Here is a 20,999-nt window from a genome sequence, read left to right as displayed (position 1 = left end):
GCTTCTTACTAGATTTGTCAGCTGTAGTTATTTTATTTTACCATTAACAGCTTGTCTTTTTAGACTGGGCAAAGAAAGGTCCATTTCTTCTACTTTTAAAGTAAGTTGCTTTTCCTCATGAAGGCTGATGCTTCTTCAAGAGAACTGAATATTTTCTGACCATCCGAGAGGGTAATTTTGATTCTGTCTGGAAACATTATCTGGGCTTTAATGTTGGCTTTTTTAAAGTCTTTAATAAGTGGGACACACACTTTTCTCTTTGTGATCACAGTGGAAGTGTAATCATTGTCAAATCTTATATTTTTCCTATCGACTTGGACTGGATTTCCTGACCATACAGCTCTTAATATTAAGTCTTTGTCTTGTGTAGATAGAAATTTTATAATGATGGATCTCACAGCTGTTGAATTTTTTGATGCAGATGTATATGACAGGGACCTGTGGGTTCTCGCAATTCCAAAAGATAAAGCTTCAGGGAGGTTTAGTATTTTTGGAAGCCAATCATTTAGGAAGAGAATCATATTATTTCCTCCCATTTTCTCTGGAACTCCATAGATCCTAATGTTGTTTCTTCTGGATCTACACTCTAGGTCTTCCATCTTTTCAAGTAACTGGATATTTTGTTTTAGTAAAAAGTTTATCTGGTTGTCATTTTCCATTTGCCTGCCATCTATTTCACTTACTGATTCTTCTATAGCTGCTATTTGGTCAGAGTGAGTAGTAATAATTTCCTTTAAGTCATAAATTAGTTTTTTGCTTTATTTCTTCATATTTCCTATAATCCTCTCTAAATTATCCATATCCTTATAGAAAGGTTTTGAATGCTGGTGATTATTGTTTGAAGTTCCTTTTTCATGCTGTCTTGCAGAGATGTTTTCGAGTGACTCATAACTGTTTCAGTCTGTAACTGGTGACAGAACTTCTTACAGGTGTTATGTTGGTAAATAATTGAAAAAATTAAGATTTCTTCTGATAAAATTGTTCACAATATCATGATAAGTAGTTGTGGAAAAATTCTTCAGTGTTTGTTGAGTTAAAATACAAAAGTCCTGTCAGAAAAGATAATTTCAGGCAGAGCATCAAGAAAGTGCAGCTAACTTGGCATCCTGGCCACGCCCCCACAAACACAACTTCTGATAAATTTATACATTTACACAGATAAATGGGCAGTCTCGCGCACACACACACACACACACACACACACACACACACACACACACACACACACACACACACACACACACACACACACACACACTCTTTATTAAAGTCCTGGCATGTTTTATCCACTCGCTGTGTTTCTGCTGCGTTTTTTTTTTTTTTCATTGAATTTTTAGAACAGAGCAGTTCATTGCAGAGGAGTTACGTTTTCTTTTTGGCTGCAGATATATATATATATATATATATATATATATATATATATATATATATATATATATATATATATATATATTTAAAGTCACAAAAACAAGCAGGCAGTATATCTCTCTCACACACACACACACACACACACACACACACACACACACACGCACGCACGCACGCACACACAAATGTACTCACATACACAGTCCCACAGCACTTACCTGCTGCAGTAATAACAGACCCTCTGCTATCATAGGCAACAATGGGTGTTCACTGTCAAACCGGTGATCAATCCTGACTTTTCTGTCTTAAAATAGCATGACAGAGCTTTTGTTTCAATTACTTTACATCATTATTTCGATCTCAGTGTATGGCTTCAGGGCAAGACACATAGGTATATTACATTAGCTGTGGCCCCAGACTATGATATTTGCATGCAGCATTATACAGGAAGACTATAGTAAGTGTTGCTTATTACAGCCTTCATATTATTATAGCATTGCAGCAGCCTTTGAATCATGCCCTCATAATGCACTGTGCAATGCTGATAGAGACAAGATTCTGCAATCTATGTGTTAAATAATGCTCTCCTTAGTCTTTTGAAAAAAAAAAAACAACAGCAAACTGTATTGGCCTAAAGTGTTATAATCACAAAGGCTTTTTATTTATTTACTTTTGTTAACTGGGATAGTCCGACTGGGTGTTAGCCATTTTTAGCACAGTCCCGTGGGAAAACCCCCAAAAATAATACATTTAGCACAATAAATAAATAGACATAAGATAAGTGATAATTAGAGAGGAAAAAAAGAAGTACAGTATATATTAAAAAGAAAAATATGAGTTCAATAGCAAGATAATAATCAAATGAGTCAATGTGTAAGAGAGAAAATAAACAAGGAATGAAAACTAGTTTGACAAAATTTGAAGCACAACATGAAAAATTGACAAAAAGAAATATGTAAGCAGCAGATAAGAATATTGCATAAAGGAGTGAGGAGGAGACAGTGAAGGAGGAAAGAAATGAGGGAAGAAGAAAATAAAAAAGAAAGAGGAGGAGAAGAGTGCAATAAACAATTAGAGCAGTTTGTATAAGGCATTAGACAGAAAAGTATGAGAGAGAAGAAATGGTTTATATAGGTAGAAAGGGAAAAAGAAAGAAGATGAGGGAATGAGATATAGCAACTATAAAAGAGTAAAACAAGAGAGAAGGCATTAACCAGGAGAAGAACATGAACATGCTATGCTTTTGCATTTAAATTTAAATATCAAAAACATTGCTTTAAATTTTAACTGATGCAAACTTTTGAAAAAAAAATAGGGAAAAAACTTATAATCCAGGAAGTTACCAAAGAATTGCCCAGCAAAATTTGTCTGGTTTAGCATATAACTCTATGAAGTACAATAGCTGTATAATAAGTTTATGAGTTGTTACTAGTCAGCTGATTGCAGTGGATCATTTGTAGCTTCCCTACTGCATTTCTCACTACTTGCTACCCCTTTCCATGAGGATTTGTCGGGCAAGACTTGGGATGTCTTTGCAGTCCCCCATCTTTATCCATGTAGCCTTTAAAGACGGTGAGGGAACTGTTCTGTTTAATATGAAGGGGTGTCTGTTCAACAGGAGAGTAGGGGAATTCTTTGAGTGAGGTATTTGCAATTCCAGCAGTTTTTTTTTTGTTACAATAAAGGTTAAGATTTTTAGTACAGCTATTCATGGTGTTGCCAGTTTTGCAGATGTGAAGGAGGTCACTCAGAACAGTGTCATTTGAGGCCTTGTGTGCCAGGCAGTGGTCACCCCAAGGAATCTGTATAAAACACGGAAAAGAAATAGAGTAAAAGAGAGAGAAAGAGCTCTAAGGTTCTCAAGCCCTTGAATTTTTTTGTGATGAAACATTGAAGTCTTTCAAGCCGGATCATATATCTGGACAGGTATTTGCCAAAGGAAGTACTGTTTTTAATTATGAGCCTAATGAGGAAGGAAAAGAGAGGCATGATAATATCCTTGTTCCTGGATGAAATACTCTTGGTAATCTATAAAATTGAAGGATTTCCTTACAACTGGGGCTACATAGTATTCAAAGGAGAGTAAATTATCAACAAGTATGCCCAAGTGTTTGATAACTGAAATTGTTTTGAGGGGGGCACCATTAATAGGTTCATAGATGTTTACTAGGCTAATGACCACAAGTACCTTCTTAAGCCTAGCCTTGCATCCCAAATTTCTGACAAGTTCTGATACCCTTGAAACATGTAAGTAGGGACTTAGGAAATGAAACATTTACAAGCAGGGGCCTGGGAGATGAACCATTTACTGCCTGCCTGTGTCTATTTGAGACATAGGTGTTAAGCCAGGGATGAGTTTCCCATTCCCCGTCCAATTGTCCAGGTTACACTTGAATTGGGTTAGGGAGGAACTCAGATTCACATGGATGGGGAGCCTCTTACAGAGATAGGGTAGTCTCTGGGATACAGAAAAGTCTCTCCAGCAGGTTGTATTTATATCACTGGCAAGGTTTAAGTCTTTAAAATGGGTAATTCTGCTGCTGTTTGTTTTGTGGATATGCATGAGGTCCATCAGAGTGGGGTCAGACAATGCCCTGTGTGCCAGGCATAGATTTCCCCTCAACAGCCTTTAGGAGACAGAATACAGGGGTAGGGCCTTCAGGCAGTCTGCATAGGACATTTTACTTATGCCCTGTATTCTTTTAGTGAGGAACCTCTGTGGATATTCCAATTCTTAGATCTGCTGATTAGGTAAATACCAAAGAGGGCGTTGTACTCAATGAAAGAGCTGATGAATGATGAATACAGTGGAACAATGACTTCCTTGGACCTAGATGCCATACCTTTGTTTATAAGTTGTGTAACATAGAATGATTTCTTCACTGCTGTAGACACTTGATGGTCAAAGGCTAGATTACTGTCTATGTGTGTCCCTAAGTCCCTACTACTCTCTAAGGGGTGTGTTGTCAATATGATAGTTACCAGGGGTGGATGACTTCACATAGGATACTGTTATGCATTTCTTGACATTCTAAGCTGTGACACCAGTTCTTTGTCTTTGCCAGCCCTTCCTGGAGAACATTTGTGTCAGTCTGGGTTTCAATGACAGGTCCTACTTTACAATCATCTGCAAATTTAGTGAGCCAGAGAACACTGACATTGGCCTTGACTTCAGAGAAGTAAATGCCAAAAAGGAGCAGTCCAAGAACAGATCTCTGAGGGACTCCACTTGTGACTGGCCTCTTTATAGAGGTGGAATCCCCAGCTCTAACTTTCTGGGTCCTGTCTGTGAGCCAGCTGGCTATCCACCGGATGACATATGTGTTTGTACCTAACCTCCTGAGTTTGTCAATAATGCCCGAGTGAGGTATTGTGTCATATGTCTTGGGCAGGTCACGGTAGGCAGTATGAACCATTTCCATTATCCATTGCTTTGATGACCTTCTCAAATAAGTCCACCAGGTTGATTTGCACAATCTGCCCTTGACGAAACCAAACTGGGTTGGGTCCAGTGTCTGGAGGTTTACTATATCATTATTGATCATTTCTGTGATAATTCTTTCCATGGCTTTGCAATATAAAACTAGTGAGACTTATGGGTCTGCCAGGATCTGTAGATGACCTACCTTTGTGCAGAGGGATGACCGCTGCTGTTCTCCATTCATGAGGCATAAAGCCTGTTTCATGATATTTAGAAGGCATCATGTGATATTGTCTAGGCCCACTGATGTAGTGTTCTTGGCCTTAGAGAAAGCATTAAAGACTGTTCCCTAGTGATAGCAGAGCAAATTATATTTGATGGTATTTCCTGGAGGAAGGTTGAGGGGGACAGAGGTTAAAGGTGGAGCTGAATTTATCAGCCAGTAGGTTTGCTATACCTTCTGGCTCAGTATAGGTGGCTCCATTTACAATGAGTTTTGCACACAACTGTGTATTGCCTTTGAGGTTGTGGACAAAGCTAAAGAATGCCTTGTGTTTGTCCTTGGCCTGGGAGGCCAAATTTACCTCAAATGTGGCTTTGGTAGACTTTATTGGTCCACTGAGTTATTTGTTTAGTTTGATGAGAGTGCTTTTATCCTGCTGGGTGCTGTACCTCCTAATTTTTGCCATGATTTTTTTCTTTCTGTTATACAATCTATTGATTTTTGATTCCACCAGGGCAGCTTGATTTTTGAGTTAGTGCTGTACTTCTTCTGGGTAGGTACAAGTGCCTCTATGCAGCTATTACCTTGCTTGTATAGGGTTTCTGTGAACAGATCTGCATAAGCAGCAATGTTCTCAGAGTTTATGGGGGCTTGAAATTTTACCAGGTTATCACTTAACAGCAGGAAGTTAGTCTTAGGGTAGTTCCTGAATGTTCCAGGTTTAGCTGGGGGTCCATGTTTTATTTTTACTTCAAAGGAGACCATTTTGTGGTCTGACCTAACCAGCATAGACATTACAGTAGGGGATGTGCCACACTCTCCATATTTCTGAGGACCAGATCCAGTAAGGTTGCACCCCTGGTTGGTCTGTTGACAATCTGGTCCAGGGAGTTTGTGTTTACAAAATTCAGGAATCTCTGTGCCTATATATTTGGTGTTGTATAGGATTCCCAGTAAAAAGTGGGGTAATTTAAGTCACTGGCATTAAGTTGGATGAAGTGTTACCAATGAGTTTAAATCCATGGTATGGGTTTCCTGGGTCATAGAGGGGGACCTATAGCTTGCAAGGACGTGGTATTGGATTTTGCCTATGGTGATTTGAACATGAAGCAGCTCAAGTGCATTGTTCCGTTTGATGAGCCTTGACGTATATTTATTATTTATTATTTTTGATGTAAATCTAGGCACCTCCACCTTTAGTCCCTGCCTGTGTAGTAGCTGGTCTAAATGTGTGGAAGGCATTACAACCTTGCACTGTCTGTATGCTTTCTGCAGCTTTAAACCATGTCTTGGTGACAGCACAGACATCAGCATTCTTTAGGGTTAAGGCAGCTTCTACAAAGTGGAACTATTTGTTTAGACACCTAGCATTGAGCAGTAATACCTTTAGATTTTATTGGTTTTGATTTGCTATGTCGGAAGTACTTTCAGTTTGGCATTGCCTAAAAAAGGCATTATGGGGGAAGACAATGCTTTTAGCTATATATTTGAAAGTTTAGAGGGGAGAGGTGCAGACCATTCCTAGTAAAGCAGCTTAGTCTGTTGTCCATCTGCTAAGGAGAGTTAGGTAGAGTGTGATAAGGGGGAGGACAGAGTAGAGATAAGGACATGAATGAGTTTGACTAAAAAAGCTTGAGGTGTAGGAAGGTACAGAGTTAGGATAAGGACATAGCCAGGAGCGAAGAATGACAATAGCCATGTATCAGACAGATATTGCTTTAGCTGATTTTTTTAAACACTTTAGCATTTTCAGTTTGTCTAAGAGCTTGGCGTATAGCATTCCAAATTTTTGCAGTTTAGGAGAACTGTGTATCTCTAGCAGAGTTATTGGACTTGCTTACAGTCAATAACAGCTTATCAATAGACCATAATGGTCTGGAGGGGTTATAATACTGCAGCATGTTGATTAGGCTTGGACACTTTTCAAAGAGGTACATTTCATGTCACTTATCTTTAACCTACACACACACACACACACACACACACACACACACACACACACACACACACACACACACACACACACACACACACACACACACACACACACACACACACACACACACACACACACACACACACACACACACACATCATCATCATCATCATCAAGTCAGGTAGTATACAGAAGGTGGTGTATAACCTACTATTCAGCAGAAACTGAGCAGAACTGAATGAGTTGAAATAAATTGTAATATTATGGCCTAAGGTATTTAGTATAATGTATCAGTTTAACACCACAAAGTACAGACAGTTTTATTAACAGACCTCTGAATAGACAGATAGCAGTAGATGTAAGTTGTTTTGTGCTGTTTATTAGAATTTGCAGGTTTACCATACTCCTGAATAGCTATAATCTTGATTTTCTGCAATAAATCGGTAAACTTTACCTATATATTCTGATTTCAAAATAATAAGGATGAGTAAATTATTAACTTCTGACACTAACATAACAAATACATAACTAGAGGTTTGCTCAGTATCCAGATACCAAAAGATGCGATGACTGATTTGTATCTAATGATATTCTGCAGAGTAGTATAAGGCTTGGGATTCAAATCATGTGTGTCTTTTTCACATGTTCATAAATCTTTTCTGTCATCTGCCTGACCTTCATAGAAAATGTGATAAGCCACAAAAAAGATGGCCGCTGTTCTGTAAACACTGCTACTGCATAGCTCTCCAAAACTTATTGATTAATAATCAACCTAGAAGGAAGACCTGCGCCTTTTCAAAATATATACTCTGAGTGAACAACTACAATTAACCTCCAGATACCCTAAGAAGGAGAAATTAAAATAAAAGAAGCATCAATTACACCAGGATTGTAGAGGATTAACTGGAACTGAGAAACAAAGGAAGGGAACCGTGTGCTCAGAGCTTATTGCAAATCCATCTTCAAATTGAAATGCTTTATCATCACCAAATGTCCAAAGAAGATAAATAAAAATGGACTTCACAACAACAAAAACCAAACTCTCTGAGTTACTATCACCGGAAAAAGATTTAAATGCTAAAAAACAGAAAACAGCAAGACAACAAGATGCTGCAAAATCTGGGACAATACTACCTATTCAAGAGGCAATTAAAGACCTGTCTATTCAACTGCAGACGTTTGGATCTTCCATCAATCAAATCTTGCAAAGAATGGATAACTCTGAAGCCAAACTAGTGGAAAATGAAGAAAAAATAGCCTTACTATCCAAAAAATTGGAATCCCATGAAGCAGACATACAAACCATGCAGGCAAAAATCATAGACCTCGAGGCAAGATCCAGAAGAAATAATATAATCATAAGAGGCATGCCGGAAATTATACAGCACAATGACCTGATCCATTCCATAACTGATGCGTTTGCAGCACTTCTAAATGACCACAAAACAGCACACCAAATAGTAATTGAGAGAGCGCACAGAGCCCTGAGAGAAACACAAACTACTAATACACCAAGACCAATATACGTCAATTTGCTGAACTTCCAAGATGTTAACAAAATATTAACAAACACAAAGAAACATGGGGGGGTCTATACTATGGAATAATAACAGAATCTTCCTAACCCAAGACCTGCCTCTTCAAGTTAGACAAGCTAGACAGCTGCTATCCCCCTATTGTAAGTTTCTGATAGACAGAAAACAAAAATTTCAAATGAAATACCCAAATTCTCTAATATTCTATATGGAGGGGATTAAATACACAGTTGCTAACAGAAAAGAAGCAAAATCTACCTTTTTGAAGGTTTTCAAGAAAGTTCCCGACCTGGACAGCTGAGTGCACCCTCCGATGGACCTGGCATGGCTTCCAAACTCTGTTTCATATTGTGGAAACAGTTGAGGACTTACTTTTCCCTGAATTTACCTTGTCCAGCTTCAAGGCCCCACTTTTAAAGTGGTGCAAACTGAAATCTCGCTATGCGAGTTACGTGAACCTCGCTAAGAAAATTATAGCATCGAGGACTGTCCAGCGTTCCCACGCGAGGTACTGCAAACTGATTTCCGGCTTTTGAGGGCTCTCTGAGGAGGTGGCACTCCTGGAAGTCCGACAACAGAATTAATCCCCCGTTGAGAAGCTAAGCAACCGGCTTAGCTATGTTGAAGAACATAAAAGCTGAAAAAACTGTAAATAAAAGAAAAAATCATTTCAGTTATTCAGGTAGTTAACATTACAACTAGCAGACATGTTTTCTAACCTTTCCTGTAGACTCCCTTTAAATAAAGTGACTCGTACAATAAATCACTTACACTTGAAACAATTCAAGCTACTCACAAACATACAAGACCAGACACCAAACCTCCCTCAGTGCTAAATGTATCAGATGCATCAATTATATTATCCCTTCATTCCAATAAGCAAATAATGGTAAAGAATTCTGAGGTAATTCGCTGTTGGTAACCAAAACACCGTTTACAGTGGATTTCTTCAATACTATCATTGTGGCAAATGTATAAGCCAATACATTGTTTTTAAGCATAAAGGTGCCAAGTAATCAAAACACTTACAAAACAATTTTGAAACAATACTGGCACTTCATATACATTTAAACTCTCCAAACTCAATTACATATTTTTTGCAGAGCTTTATAAAATGGTGATTAGCATCACAGCTTAAAGTTTGTTTTTTACACATGATTATACTAAAATCAGTTTGGTGGAATAAATCAAAATGTTCTAGTAATGTTAAACTTCTAACTGGTCTGTCTCTTAGTGGAGAGTATCTTGGATATAACTATCTCCAAATAGTTCTAAGCTTATCAATTTCACATTTTCACTAGTGAGTTACAAAAACAGTGATTTGCTGAATTATGTAACTTCATGAGATGAAAAGAACATCAGTAATTACAAAAGTGGGTGCATAAACTAAAAATCTATGATCAGAAACTATTGCTCCCAGTATTGTAAAATGTACATATCTTTTTTGGTACCCACCTAAATGTTTGTACAAATGGAGATACGTGATCACACAGGATTGTATGCTTATAGGTCACACTAAAAAATACATCAGAGTCTTATAGGTAATTAAAAACAATTGTTAAGTATAGAATGGATGGAAAATGAAGAGATGTTAAGACTCTTAGTGTTAATACGAGACATAATCAGTTAATAACCTAGAGTAATGAGGTAAACAGTTGTTAGAAGTTCAATTACTTTTAGTAACAAGTAGATTAGAAAGAGGTAATCTGTACTAATTTAAGAACAGGTTTGGGTTATAAAGGTTATGTAATCTTAGACAACTCATTTCAAAGCTCATATAAGGAGATGCAATTGTTAAAGCAGTGTTATTGGGGAATGAGTGGGTTAGACTTTGTATTAATTAGGGTAGATGTTACAGGGCTATTACATTTTCCTTACCTTTCAAATATTAACATTTATGGTATACATATACTAAGAATACAAATATTTTCAGAATCTAAATTGGGACAGGCCCTGTTTAATTCCTGGTCCAGGAGTATAGTGGGTAGGCACAGGGAAGGGATGGGAATGAAAGAATGCTTTTGTATCATATTCTCCTTAGAAATAATTGCAACCCAACACAGGTACACAAACATTCAAGATCACTACTACAAAAAGAAAGAAAAGTATCATGAATGTGGGAAATAGATTCATGGAATATTAAAGGGCTTCAAAACATCAAAAAAAAAACTGTTTCTACATGTAGTTCTGAAGGCGAGAGCAAGCTGCATATTAATCCAAGAAACCCATTTAACTACAGAGCAATGGTCAGAAATAAAAAGGAAGAAATGGATAAGAGAAATTATAGCTTCTGAGGGCAGAACCAATAGCGCAGGAGTAGCTATAATCATTAAGGACCAGTATCAAGATAAAATTCTAGAATCCAAAACAGATAAAGAAGGCAGATGGCGCTATGTAATCCTATCAACTCCTACCTATGACAAACCTATTCTACTATTTAATCTATATGCACCCTGTTATAACCAACACTTTTTTTTGCCTCATTGTATCCTATTTTAAATCAATATAAAAACCATTACATAATAATTGGAGGTGACTGGAATGCATATCAAAATCCTAAGAAAGATAAATCAAGTCCACAGGCAGCATATAACAAACAAGCAATGTTTGCATTAAATGAACTAAAATATGATTTTAACATATATGACCCTTTCACCTACGGTAACAACCCAGATAATCCAAATAACTTTACATTTTACTCAAGTTGCCATAAAATGTGGTCGAGAATTGACTTTTTTCTTATTTCAGAAAAACTGAAAAATTTTGACCCCTCAGTATCAGTGCACACTCGGTTTCTATCTGATCACTCCAAAATAACTTTGAACATTACTAAAAACACCAAAAGTAGCATACCTATAAGGGGTTATAATTGGTCGTTAAACCCTAATCTTTTAATTAAAAGGGACATAATCCAGGAAGTTCAAGACATACTTAAAATAGCTACAGCCAACTTAGGAAAACAAAATCACCCTCCTGACATTGAATGGGCATCAATCAAAACTCAAATAAGAGGTATCTTTCTCCAAAAAGACTCTTATTATAAGAAGATTCAAACTAGTGAAAAACAGCAACTGGAGGCTAAAAGTAAATCATTAGAACAGGATCTAATTAAAAACTATAACATTCAAATGGAAAAGGATCTATTGAAATGTCAGAAAGACCTTTTTATGATTCACAACAACAACCTATCATTTCAGGAATCTAAAATTATGGCAAACTATGCTAACCATATTCAAACGCCATCACGGGCGCTAGCAAGAATGATTAATCAATCCAAGACACCTTCTCAAATTACTGAAATACTATATAAAAATAAAAGTTATACAAAAACTGAGGATATTATCAGCATTTTTGAAACCATATACTCACAAATATATGGAGAACAAGAACACTTAAACATAAGCAATATTGGGGGAAATTTTCTTCAAAAACGTAATTTCCTGAGAATTAATGAGGAACAGAAAAGAGAACTAATAGAACCAATAACCATTGACGAAATAATAACTACAATTAGAAAACTAAAACCACATAAATCTCCAGGTCCTGATGGGCTCACAACAGAATTCTATAAAACATTTCATAGTGCATTAACACAAATCTTAGCTCATACACTAAACTATATTATGAACAACAAAATTAACGACATTCACTTTACTGCATCCAAAACAATATTCATACCTAAGGAAAAAAACTGATCTACAGAACCCGGACAACTACAGACCCATATCACTACTTAACTTATTCACCAAAATCCTAACATCTATTATGGCCAACAGACTGAAAAAAATTACAGATATTATCATCTCAAATGAACAATCTGGTTTCTTAACAACTAGACAAACCACTGACAATACATTAACTCTACACACATTAATTTCCTATGCTAATCAATATAACCTAAATATATATGCACTGATTATAGATGCACAGAAGGCCTTTGATAGAGTTAACATAAAATTTTTACTACAAATTTTACCATACTTTAATATTCCTCAAGAATTTATTCTAACCCTGCAAGTACTATATAACAATCCTTATACAGTTCTATATATAAATAAAACCTGGTCTAATAGAATACAAATCAAAAATGGTACTAGACAGGGATGCCCCCTATCTCCCTTATTGTTTAACTTATATTTAGAACCCCTATTCTTACATATCAAACATAACATATACCATAATGCTCCAATATTATTTAACACAACAATATCCTTGTCAGCTTTCGCTGATGATCTCAATATATATTGCACAACACCACTCTCAGACACTGAGAAAATAATATTGGCTATTAAAGACTTTTCTTCAATATCAAACTATAAAATAAATATAAAAAAAACAACATTTTTCCATTAAAATCACCAAAACCCTTCTCACTTTTACCACTGATAGGACAAATAAAATCTGAAGAAAGAATTAAATATTTAGGAATTATATTCTCCACAGATAACAAAAATTTCTATCTTAATAACATTAAACAAAAGTGGGACCACATTCTACTGGATCTAAAGAGATGGATAAATCTGAAATTACCAGTATTAGCAAAAGTTTCAATTATCAAAATGAATATTTTGCCTAGATTACTATACATTTTTATGTCTTCACAGTTACTAATACCCAAGAATTTTTTTAAGCAAATTCACATAGAATTTGCTAGATTCATTTGGGACCCGAAAAAATGTAGAATTTCATATGACAAACTGATGACACCAAAAAGTAAAGGTGGTTTAGACCTTCCAAATTTCGAATATTACTACTTGATTATTAATACAAATAGAACACTAAGAATTGCAAATTTCAATTCACAAGAAATTAGTTGGTCTCAACACTGGGTAAAACTTAACTTTAAATATATTCAAAGTTTGAATATAAACCCTAAAGCGCTACCTTTCTTAAATAGTGAAAATATCAAAACACATAACTTAATGGAACCCCTCAAATACTCTGTTTTACTAACACAGAACCTATTCAAAATAATGGGTCTTTTTCAACATATGATGATTCTACAGCCCATCCATAAAAACCCTAATCTGAAAATTAATAACAAAATAATATACCTGGAAAAATTTCCACTATTATCTCATATCACAATTCAAGATTTACACCCATATTTAAATTATTCAGCTCAAGAAATAAGAACTCAGTTGGGCCTTCCAACGATGTATCTGACAATACTAAGACAGATTAAAGAATTATATATAGGTTACTTAAAGGATACTAAGATTAATAAAGATGATCTGAGGAATTGCAACCTACTATGGCAAACTCTTTTACAAAATAAGAAATGTATATCATACTCATACAAACTAATAAAAGAACTGAAATTTCAAGATGTTATACTCATATCTAAATATTGGAGAGATAAACTACCAACGTTAGACAATCACAGAATAGAGCAAGCGATTAATCTAACTGTAAAATACACAACATTTCAAAAACTAACATTTACCCAACTCGTGCTATATAACAATGCTTACTACACACGTCTTATACTACATAAAATTAACCCCAAGAACTCACAAATGTGTCCATTTTGTAAGGATGAAACAGCTGACCTTCTGCACATGTTCTGGAGTTGTAAATGTGTTTTCAAACTTTGGAATTCACTAAAATTACAACTTCAAAAAATGGGATACCAAATGTCAACACTCAATTGGGAATTTACAATTTTACATATATCGCCAAATAATTTATCAAAAATCCAGAAATCCACTATCATAAATATTTTCTTATTAATAAAACTTTACATAGCAACCAACTGGTTAACACCATCTACGCTTTCATTGAACAGCTTTGGGACTTTAGCGATAAAACATATTTTAGCTCACAAATACATATTAAATAAACATAGCCAAAAACATATGAGTTTGAAACTTTGGGAACAAATTTTCAACATTATACTTGCATGAATCAGCGAATAGAGGTTACACTGATAATACACACAATTATCACCCACAACAAGATGTAGTAGTACATGATAGGAAGGGTAATACAAAAAAAAAAAAAAAAAGAAAGTTTTTATCCTTTGTAATACCACTAAATGTTGAAAGCATTCTTGTAAATAGTGTAAATATGATGCAAGTCTTATTAATATTTATACCAACTGTATAAAACCTGTACTTACTCTTGTGAAATGTTGTGTTATGAATGGAAAAATAATAAAAATATTATTGAAAAAAAAAAGAAAATGTGATAAGATGTGTTACCCACTAAAATGGTGACTGTTTGTGTTCCGAGGTATCTACTATCACAATCACAATTTAGTAATTACCTCAGTTGGAGGCATCCGTGTTTAGGAGTTTTTTTTTTTCAATAGTCATATTTCCTGTGAAGCATCTTATTTATTTTAATTATAAGTAATCCAGTAAGAAATGTTGCTGAAAGGATGAAGATGTTTTGGTTGCTTTATTACTATAGTTATGTGTTCTTTCAGCATGTAATTTGGCTATACCATTCTTCAAAAACAGATGCTGTATATTTAAAACATTTAATTTCAAAGACAAAAAAGTAATAATATCCCATTTCTGACTTTCACTGCCCTTCAAAGTAACTGTTCTAGATGGTTTGATATTTTACTATCACAGTTAAAAAGATGAAATGTACTGCACATGAGCAAAAACAGAATATGTTACATGTTGGCTCAGTAAATTGTACAGAAAATGATTATTTGGCTTGAAATTAGTGCAAAGGGTTAATGCTCCATATTATTAATAACCTGCTTCCTGTAACCAAAAGGTACAGAATTTGATTCCTCCCACCTCCATTTGCCTACTATATAATTTAACCAGACAGTACTCCTGGGTTGACCCTGAAAAATAACACTTTTTGGTTACCTGGATGGTAAATGTACAAAATAAACATCATTTATATAAATGACTATAAACCTTTCATTGGTAGGCCATTTTGAACTGTCTTTTAAACAAATATATCTTTGTTCTTGTTACAGAAAAATGGTACCCTATGTCAAGCAGTTGGAAATAATACAATATCTAAAAGGAAGCCTTCAGAGGAAGAAATGAGACCTTATCAGCTGTTGGTAATCTAGTCTGCATTTTATTTCTCAAGTATACTATATGCTAAGGTATATTTTAAAAGTCTGTATAAATACAGTGCATACTTACTTTTGGGTGGCCATTTTTGGAGACTAAAGTTGAAAGCAGATGCATTTAGTTGTATGGGGAAGTGTCCTTTTGGGGAGAATTTAAGTGTCTTGAGTCACTGCTGGCTTTTATCTTTCTGGCCATCATATGAAAAACGTCAACATTTCAGAATCAAATAAATGTAAATAATGGGGCAGAGGGAATATTTTTTTAACTGAAAGAAGTAGCAAGGTAATTTAATATGTGCAACTACTTAATCCTTCGCCACAGGTTAGAGTTTGTGTGCAAATATGAAGTCTGATTGTGATACTGAACAATCTCAAGTGATGACTTAATATTATCACTTCTTATTATCAACTAAATATCCTCACTGAAATAGCACCATACACCATTAAAAGAGTGTGAACAGATTACTGTAATGTCTTCTATCTGCAGATACATAGTGTACCATCAAACAGCTTTACAAAGTACAAAATGTACCAATTTGGTAACTGGGTCTTCCTATCGTTAGTATATTGCATGCTGTGTGCAGGAAGCCTGAGGCCTCAAGGTCATTCTACAGGTATCAGTACTTACTTATTCAAAATATTGCATGGCATGGGCCCTTCTTACCTTAAGAAGCTGCAGGAGCCCTATAAATCTACTTGGCAATACCACTTTGCAGCAGAGTACTGCTAATTACTGCAAGGATGTGTTCATAACATTTTTAGCTCAGTATTGTTTTACATATTTACACATATATGTTTGTGTGTGTGTGTGTGTGTGTGTGTGTGTGTATATATATATATGTATGTATATATATATATATATATATATATATATATATATATATATATATATATATATGTGTGTGTGTGTATTAAACATACACACATACACACACATATTGTTTCCCTAATACTGGTTGATTTTAGTTAAAATCAGCCTCTCTATTGTCAACACTGTTTGATCGACATTGCAGATAGTCAACTGTTGTGTGAGAACAAACAACCCCTGGATTGGGGAATATGCCCTTTCCCAAGGATTGTGATGATGGAGGTAGTATATATAATTAGCAGGTGGTATAGGGAAGGGGTGAAGGTGGGCTTTCCACCCTGCAAAAATACTGTTTGTTAAGTTTGCATGTTTATTGGAGTAACCTCCTTCACACACAGAAGCATGTCAGTGTTTCTGTTTGTTTCACCATTACTGTGTCAACATTACCCACATCCATCAATGTAACATGATTCTATGAATACCACTATATCCATATATATATATATATATATATATATATATATATATATATATACAGTTAACGACAAAAATTCCAGCACCATAAATGGATGAGTGAATTCCAAAAAATGCTCAAAAACTGTTTGTATTCATCAAAAACTGGTTTCACTGCTTTTTATTTATCTAATTATACATTCATTCATTTCATTTTTAGTAATCGAATAAGGCCTATTCTTTGAAAGTATATTTAAAGTCGCCTTCAGAATTTGGTTGACTTGAATGACTTATTCTTAACAAGTAATATTTCTGAAAAAAAAAAGGGTTAAGTCTGTTGGAGGCTTCATACTAATTAGTTAGTTTAACCACTAAGGTACAATATTAGCCAACTCAGTAGAGGTCTACAGGGATTTTAAGTTAACTGTCAGCTATATGTAGCTTTGACATTTCCAGAGTTCTCTCACTGTAGTACTTATTTGTTTTGTGGCACCATACTACAGTGTTTTAATGTTTCTTTCATCATCTCTAACTCCTTAATGTGATTCTTTTGTTCCCTTCATCGAGTTAAGAGATTGTAAATAAATGTTATTTTATGATACTTGTCACTGACCATATATGTCTATCATTTCTAACGTCCATATATTTTCATGTAAAAATGTTGAACTTTGCATTCAGTTCTTTGGTTACTGTTCTGTTTTTATGGCCTAAAACGTAGAAAGATACAGGAGGGATTTCAGCTCTGTGTGCATTATCTAGCTGCCAGATGTGGGGTAAATCCGTAAATGATTCTTATTATACCTTTCTGCCTAGAATGAAAGCAACTCAGTTGTGGTATTCGTGCAATGCACTACAGACCTTCTGTTCAATGAAGATGTCAGCATCTATTTCCATGGTCTTCTATGCACTGAATCATTAAAAATGGTATGTTTCAACACAAATTTATATAAAGCAAGTGTTTTACTTCTTAGTTTTGTACAATTGTTGATTTAGTTTATAGTGAGTGTTAAGACCAAAAACTGAAGGTATGCCATCAAGTGTGTCAGAGAAAAAAAAAATCATCTTTTTAATGTCTTTAATTAAACAACTTTTCTAAAACTTTCCCCAGGAAAAATGTAACATGTATTTACACAATGGAAAGTTATGTACTATGGATTACTCTAACAGATTTAAAGCTAGTGCTCCACAGATGTTTATTCAGAATTTTAGTCAGCTAAGAAACATACTCCTGACTAGTTAAATAAAATAACTTACATGGCAATAGTAAGTAGAGCCCAATCTGAAAAAAGTGGTATCTTACTCTGAATCATGTTCTACTAGCAGAACTAACATCCATATGTAATAGGGTTATTTAAACGCCACTGTCTACAATCTGTTTAATTTTAACTTTACTCCCTTTCTGGTGCTAGTCACAAACAGCACTCACTCCTCTTCCTTGCAGTAATTTTCTTGTGGCACTTCCCATGGATTACTCTTGCCTTTTCATTATGAAATGTTTTACATTGACTATGTGGGTAATGTAATTATTTTTCTTGTATCAGAAAGCAAAACTACAAAATGCCATGGTGGGGATGCAGATTTCATTATATAATTTCACTAGGTGAAGCTTTAGTTACTTTGATCTAGGCCATGCATTTGCTCCACCATGGCCTGTACCACCACAGGCCCACATCTTGCTGAACATGGAGTCACATCTTTGATAACTATCCATCTAGCCACACATTTCAGACAGAGGAAATGTTCATCCAGTGGTCCAAGGCTGATTGCCAATTAGCTGGGAGAGTGGACAAATGGAGCACCCTACAGGGAAGTTGCAAAATGCTGGAGGACTGAATGGAGATTGTGAAAGAAGTAGGTAATTAGGATGCAAAATTATTAAAAAAAAGATTCCCCTCAAAGTGCTAACAATGGAATGAATTAAACAGGAAAATAGTTGCCTGTAAGATCTTTTAAATCTTTTTCTTTTTTTTCAAAGAAAAAAATGATGATGTGGATATCGTAAAGAAGTTAAAATGTCTCACAATGACTAGAAGAGAGGCAGGAGATAAAATAAGAACATGAAAATTCTGAAAAAAAAATGAATAGGATTAAAAGGGTTTCCTATTCCAAAAATCTTGCAGTACCAGTCTCCAGCCTACTTCTGTTAACTTCAAATGTAGCTTTTAGTTGACCACTCACCCTTACATTTGTTGTGGGATCTTCATATAAGAACAGTGTTGATTGTGAAATACTAATAAGCCTTTGGCCAGGTAGGTGCTTTATGATTTGTTCTGCAAGACCAGTCTTACCAGTAGGCGAATTAAACAATCTCATAGGGTGCCATGCTTGTAGGGGTACTTTTTCCCTATTGATTGATTTATTTTTTATTTATTAGAACAATATTTGTTTGTACTAAACAATAAATAAATAAAGGTCCGCTGCTAAAAGAAAATCCACCAACAGCACAGCGAGTGATGGGGTGGGGGGTTGGCAGTATTCCAGTCCAGTTACCTTGACATTCATGCAACACTCAAATGTAAGTGTGAAGGCACCTGAAGGGAATTGTTTTGTGTTTTTTTTAATTGTTTTACTTTATTTTACTTTATATACATGACATGAGAACATTCTCTGGCTTTGTGATTTGTGCAAAACAACTTGATTGAAATGCTTTAAACTATTTGTCAGCTGTTTGTATGGACAGTCGAAGAGACCTAATCATGATTTGTGTGGATATCAGATGAGACGAATGACACATTGAGATGTTATTACTTTTTTACAATAACATTGGCAGTGATCAACCAGATATTTTTTACATATTTTTGTGGCTTTGTGATTTGTGTGAAATATGTAATGTTCCTATTTTCAGTACTGATTTATGCCTACACAGAATGTTCCTATTTTTGGAGGTATGACCTTATTTTCAGGCTGGCTTTACCCCTTCACACAATTTTCTGAATCCCTCATCACATGATTTTTGAAGCTGTCTAATACAATGAAAACTAGACTACATGAGCAACATACTAGCTGCAACAACAGATTTAAAGAAAGAGGACACACATCTTGCCTCTCCCTTTTCTGAAGCAAAAATAAATGATCTTGTGTGGTAGAATTTTGAAATATGGTTCACTACAGATTTTACTCTGCCTCTTTGATTATGTGTTTATGAGTAGTATCCCACATTCTTACTGGAAACTGGAACAGTTATATGCTATTTGGTATTCAAATTTGATGCTAATTTGAGCTCCATATTTTTATCTGGATGTATGTATATTTCAAGGGTCTTTGTTCCTATTTTCAGTGTCTGTACATACATACATACATGCATACAAATATTTCAAGCAGAGGCATTAATGCCCTTCTAGCCTGACAATTTACCAAAACAGTTGCCCTATAATAAGTGTCCAGACTGTTCTTAAAAATCAAATATATAATAGTGCTTGCGTTAATGTAGTCTGGTAGTCTGTTCCATGCATCAGCTGCTTCTCATTCCTTTGCGATCTTGCTTCCCTCTTTAAGTTCTCCAAATATTTTGGGTTTCTAATACTATGATGGGAATGGACCCCATTCCTAAGTCAAAGTGCGATTAAAGTTCATGAAATTAGTATTGTTTCAATCTTTGATGTCAGCCAAAAGTGCTCTTCGCAGCACTCCTAATGTGCCCAGTAATGACCCCTTCTGCAATTCCATACAGGGTTACATGGATTGGTAACATAACTAAATACGATTGCATATTCTTTTTTATAAAACCTGTTGCTCCTACTACTACTGAAACTGTCTGGGTATCTTTCTTCCACATTGCTCTCATTTCTGCCTGCAGATCCTGATATTTTATGACTTTGTGTCTGTCTGTACACAGGACACTGTAGTTACTGGGTGTAGCAATTTCAATGATCAATGCTACTTCTGTCTTCTTTTCTTGGACCACTATATCTGGTTTTCTAGCATCTATCTTTTGAACTGTTGGTAATGGGTGATCCCATGTGATATAAACATCATCATTTTCTATGATGCTTTGTGGCTCTTGTTTCCAGTGTTTTTCAGCCACTTCAATATCAAAATGTTTACACAATCCCTAGTGCAACAGTCTTGCCACAATATTATGCCTTTCAGTATACAGATTGTAATCTTCTACATAGGTTGTCTGATGACTCTCTACTACTTTTTGATAACCCCAAACATTCCCAGAGATAGTTGTCTCTAAATGCCCTATATACCCGAATAAGATCTCTTA

The 20,999-nt window shown here is 35.2% G+C and overlaps 1 protein-coding gene across 1 annotated transcript in view; it reads left to right on the top strand.

Moving 5' to 3' along the window:
• The window catches only part of ITGA11 (integrin subunit alpha 11), a 1,670,941-nt gene that overhangs the window by 1,538,772 nt on the left and 111,170 nt on the right, over positions 1 to 20,999 (top strand). Inside the window, exons 26-27 of the mRNA XM_044077667.1 lie at positions 15,427 to 15,516; positions 17,603 to 17,713. Of these exons, the coding sequence (XP_043933602.1) occupies positions 15,427 to 15,516; positions 17,603 to 17,713 (201 nt within the window). The remainder of the gene's footprint in view (positions 1 to 15,426; positions 15,517 to 17,602; positions 17,714 to 20,999) is intronic.

This window comes from Protopterus annectens, chromosome 7.part0, assembly GCF_019279795.1.
Source record: "Protopterus annectens isolate FY-2018-M chromosome 7.part0, PAN1.0, whole genome shotgun sequence".
NCBI classification, from domain to species: Eukaryota; Metazoa; Chordata; order Ceratodontiformes; family Protopteridae; genus Protopterus; species Protopterus annectens.
This window is presented reverse-complemented; position numbering and strand designations above follow the sequence as displayed.